Here is a 5,000-nt window from a genome sequence, read left to right as displayed (position 1 = left end):
GAGAGAAATAACCTTTAAGAAAGAAAGAGCGTAAATAATGTGTGAGTGTGTGTGTATGTGTATGTATGTGTACAGTATGTGTATGTTTGTGTGCTTTTGTGATGAGCAGAAGGATGACACATGCGTGCGTGTGTGTGTGTGTGTGTGCTTGCGTGTGTGGGTGTGTGCATGTATGTTCGTGTGTGCTTGCGTGTTTGTGTTTTTGTGATGAACAGAAGGATCGCGCGCGCGTGTGTGTATGTCGACCTCTGCGTGATTGTGTGAGTCAGCTCCAGCGAGCCCTCCTCTCTTGATTCCTGACAGAGGCTGTTTGCTAGTCAGTCACTCACTGTCACAAAAGGGGAAGGTCACTGTCCACAAACGTCCCTCTGAGTGTCCCGAAAGGTCTTAGGCGTGCGTTCCCCACCCAACTCCATTCAGGAACCAAAACTATGACACTGCACCTGGAGCCCGGGAGCAGTGGAGGCGGCCATCTTTCCTCTGTGCCACAGCATTTCTGCTCTCTGTGTTTGTGTCCATGACCAGCCATTTTCTCTCTGCGGGTCACATACTAGAAACTAGACAAGCGCTCCGAGCGAAAACCTAACCGCCTCCTGGATCCTGGACAACATTTAATGGCTTCTTCCTTGGGTCATTTTCCTGAAAATTTCATCGAAATCCATCCATAACCTTTTGCGTTATCTTTCTAACTAACAGACAAACAAACAAACCCTGATGAAAACATAACCTCCTTGGCGGAGGTAATGAATGGACGAACATGAAGACTGTCGCCCGTCACGCAGTATGAACCAAAGTGAAACCAAATTCCAGCATCTGCCTTCTAAGCTGGATCAAGATGATCATGTGGAGTATTTGTAATTTGTTCGTTTTGTACTTTTGTATAAAAAATTGAAGTCTGGACAGATGGGCAGACCTCCTACTGGGCGGCGGGGATAATTAATGTTATATATATATATATTATATCTGCTGGCAGTATATTAGAGACAAGCTCCCACATTGATAGGACGGCATGAAAATGTTTTCTAATGCAAACAAATACATTAACCAGAAGAGACCGAATGATTAAAGTGATGGCCATCTCTGGTGATGGTGCAAAATGAAACACACGAGACACAGCGGGATTGTGTTGAGTGACACGACATCCGTCCTGCCGCTCGGCGTCCCCAAGACGAGCCCCGGCGATGGCATGCGAGGCCACGGCCTCCCCCTCTCCCCCCCTCCCCCCCCACTCCCCCGTGCCCCTGATGCCATGGAGCCCGCTGCCCTGGCAGTGTCACCCTGTCAAGCGCGGAGCATCTGTAACCTTTAAATTATCCATGTGTCGCCCAGCTGTGCTCCCAGCGTGACGGCATTAGCCGCGTAATGCCGCCGCAGTACCAGCGAGCGAGCGGGCGGGCGGGCGAGAGGGTGGAGTGGGTGGAGTGGGTGGAGTGGGTGGAGTGGGATGGAGGGATAAATCAATCCCCTCTCTCTCCCCCGCGACAGGCTCCTCTGCCCGGGCTGGGGCTCTGATTACAGCTGGCCAGGGGCTGGCCTCATCCCTCCACATGCCCAGCTGGGTATTTGTGGAGTGGCATTATGGGGAAACTGTCCAAAGCCTCTCTCTCTCTCTCTCTCTCTCTCTCTCTCTCTCTCTCTCTCTCTCTCTCTCTCTCTCTCTCGGGGAATTTGGGTAACCTTGGCAGTTGACAGTATCATATTTTCACCGACGCACGGCCACGGGAGGTGAGCCGGGAAAAAATAATGTCTGAAATGGCTCAATCTTGTCCTGCTTTATTCCTGATTACCGGCCCTGTAGCTGATGCTATGGCGGATTACAAATGATGTCAATCAGTGTTGTAGCTGTCGTGTGGTTCTCTCGTTTTTTTCCAGCACATTTCATGGAACATTCAGTAGGTCCTCCTCAGCACAGTTTGTTACTGGTGTACGTGCCAGTCTGGCTTTTAGGTCGTGGAAGAGACAGAGCAGTACTGTGTTGTGTTGGGCTGGGCTGGGCTGGGATGGGTGTGTGTTGGGTTGCTAGATGGGCGAGGTTGGGAATGTGGTATGATGTGTGTGTGTGTGTGTGTGTGTGTGTGTGTGAGAGACATTTGGGAGGACAGCGGAGAACGAGTTGTGCAGATGCTCCACTCTTCTCTTCATTATTAATGTGCTCCTGTGTTCCCTGGTGCCTGCCTTCAGCCTACTCCTCTGGAGTAGGCACTCACACACACACACACACACACACACACACACACACACACACACACACACAGAGAGAGAGAGAGGCTCAGGAACAGATAGACACAAGCATATGTGCACACGTTCTGCTTCCGTTGTGTACCAATACACACATTGCATAGTTAATGAGATACACACGCACGCACACTCACAATTCTTCATTCCTTGCTGCTGGTCCCTGTTCTCTCTTTCTTCTCTCTCTCTCTCTCTCTCTCACTCTCTCTCTCCCTCTTCCTCTTTTTCATGCTTCATATATCTGCCTCTGTGTGCAGGTGGTGTTGGCCCCTCTGGCAAGGCAAGGTAGAGATCACACAAGAGCACCCATACATACACACACGCACACACACACACACACACACACACACACACCCGCAAATCCATGGGTGCCCTCCAGTAACGGCGATCACTCAGAAAAACAGAAATAAATAAATAAGTGAGTGACGGCGGAGCTCGGAAAGGAGAATCCAGCTCAGCCCCGCGCGCTCCAGAAAGAGAGAGAGAGAGAGAGGCTCCAAATTTCAGCTGTGGCCCTGCAGATATGTGTGCCATTAGCCGGCTCCTCCACACGGCGCTCTCCTCTCTCCACGCTCCTCTCTCCTCTCTCCACGCTCCTCTCCTCTCACAGAGTGGCCCACTTTGCCTCCTGGCCTGAGCGTCTTATTTCCGAAGACTGTAACGCGGCCCCCTTTTTTCTACGCCCAGTGTCCCGCCCCAGTGAGATAAAAAAAAAAAAGCAAAGTAAAGTCCCATGTATGTACTGTAGCTCCAGCTCAGCTCCTTTCAAAAGAACTCACTCTGAATAGGTTCAGTTTAGCCGTGAAAAGACCAGCGGCCGTGGCGGTTAGGATATACAAATATTTACTAGTGGAGCTGCGTTTGTTGTTGTTAGGCACAAAAGACCTTATGACCCATTCTGCCTGTCTGTCTCTCTCTTTTCTCTGCTCTCTCTCTCTCTTTCTTTCTGTCTCTCTCTCTCTCTCTCTGTGTTGGCTCTTTTTGTTTGTCGTTTATGCCATGGTTTCATTTCCTTCCAAGTCCTTTCAGTTTAATAGCCAACAAGACCCGACAGCCTGCAGGGTTGGTCTGGAAATGAGCTTTTTGCTGAGAAATGACCATGGGAATCAACGCTAGTGGGGAGAGGTTTACAGAGGCTACATGCATGTGTAGGGAATGCAACCGTACCAACACAGCTACCGTCAAATGCTTTAGACAAGACGTCCCCTCGGAATTCTAGGGTTCTGTTTACATTCTGAATGGTTCTGAGATATTGAGCCTCAAAGTTTTAGGATTCTGTTGGCATCTTCTGGCATTCTTCTGAAAAGCAGAACAAAGCTCTCTAGATATAAAGTCCTCAAATGCATGCAACTACAAGAAACACCTCACCTCACCTTCTCAAGTCACAGAATAACACAATTTTGACAAAAATATAGAACCTTATAATGCTATGGGGACGAATATCAGAACTTATGCAGGTAAAGTGCAGAAACGAGGTGGACCACACAGGTGATCATATTTGTAAGGTAAAGGTTGTCATCCAGGTAGAAAATACAAAGTAAAATCATGCACATCCGTGAATTATGTCGAGTGCGAGATCCAAAACAATAGTTCAAAGGCAATGCAAAAATCCGCACACCGAAGAGCTCCCAAATACAGTTTTCTTTTTTTATTATTATTTTTTTTTTTAAATGTATTTAATAACGTTTCAGGCTTTACAGCCCTTCCTCAGACGTTCCACTTTTCCAAAGATTGTCATCCACACTTGAGTTTGAATGTCTGGCCAGACAGCTTTGATAGTGTGTTGTCAATTTACAGGATGTGAGCGAGCAGCTGATTCAGTCACTGTCAGGACTGGGATCAGTGCTCATCATTAGTTACACATCCAGCCCAAAATGAGTTCCATGAAACAGTTCCAGATCGCAATGAACACAGTGAGCATCAGATGGGCTGAGCCATCTGTGTTCATGATATTATTTTATTTTAAATGGCCCCAGTGAGTGGTATAGCAGATTGAGAGATGTCATAGGGACCAGTGACAAAGTGTTGTGGAATGCTAGTTAGGTAGTTTGGCTAACACCTGTTCCGTCTCAATAGCACAGGCTAGTTCCTCTTCGTCTCTCCAGTTTGAATGGAGTCTGGGAGCCTCACTGGACACACAAGCTTCTTACTGTATGTTCCCCCACTCACTGGGCTTGTGCCTCGACACCTCAGTGCATGCTCCTCACATCTTCCATGGTTGTCATTTCCTTATTCCTGTACCCTCTCTCATCTCTCATCTCTCCTCTTTCTCTCATATCATACTCTGCTTTCATCTCCTCATCAGTTCAATTCAAAGGCATCTTTTTTTTCCCCCTCTCCGTTAAGAGACTCCATAATGAACCCTAGATAGAAAAGACGCTTTCCAAACTCTGAGGGCTTAATAAATATGCCGTAGTTTTCTCGCTCCTCACATTCTTTTATGTTGTAATTGATAGCTGGAATGTTCAATAGGTACATAGCAGCAAATAGCAGCAGCCTTTCTCTCTTTATCTCTCTCTCTCTCTCTCTCTCTCTCTGTGTCTCCTTCTCTTGGTGTGTGTGTGTGTGTTGATCAATTGCAAGATGAACACTGATCATGTCCAGAGGGTGTGATGGACTCCAGCATCAGCTGCTCAGAGTGATGATGCAATTAAGAGACTGGCAAAGCCCACTACCCAGCATGCTCGGCAGCAGGACCTTCTGCAGTCTTCATGAATATTGAGGAAGAGAGAGAAAGAGAGAGATTTAAACTGGGAGAGAGTGGT

At 47.8% G+C, this 5,000-nt stretch overlaps 1 protein-coding gene across 1 annotated transcript in view; it reads left to right on the top strand.

Moving 5' to 3' along the window:
• The first annotated feature begins 1,181 nt into the window (after positions 1–1,181).
• The window catches only part of ank1b (ankyrin 1, erythrocytic b), a 63,590-nt gene continuing 59,771 nt past the window's right edge, over positions 1,182–5,000 (top strand). The window contains exon 1 of the mRNA XM_062554889.1: positions 1,182–1,298. Within this exon, the coding sequence (XP_062410873.1) occupies positions 1,182–1,298 (117 nt within the window). The remainder of the gene's footprint in view (positions 1,299–5,000) is intronic.

Source organism: Sardina pilchardus, chromosome 14 (genome assembly GCF_963854185.1).
Source record: "Sardina pilchardus chromosome 14, fSarPil1.1, whole genome shotgun sequence".
In the NCBI taxonomy this organism is placed as follows: Eukaryota; Metazoa; Chordata; class Actinopteri; order Clupeiformes; family Clupeidae; genus Sardina; species Sardina pilchardus.
Note: the sequence above shows the minus strand (reverse complement) of the source record. Positions and strands in the feature narration are given on the sequence as shown.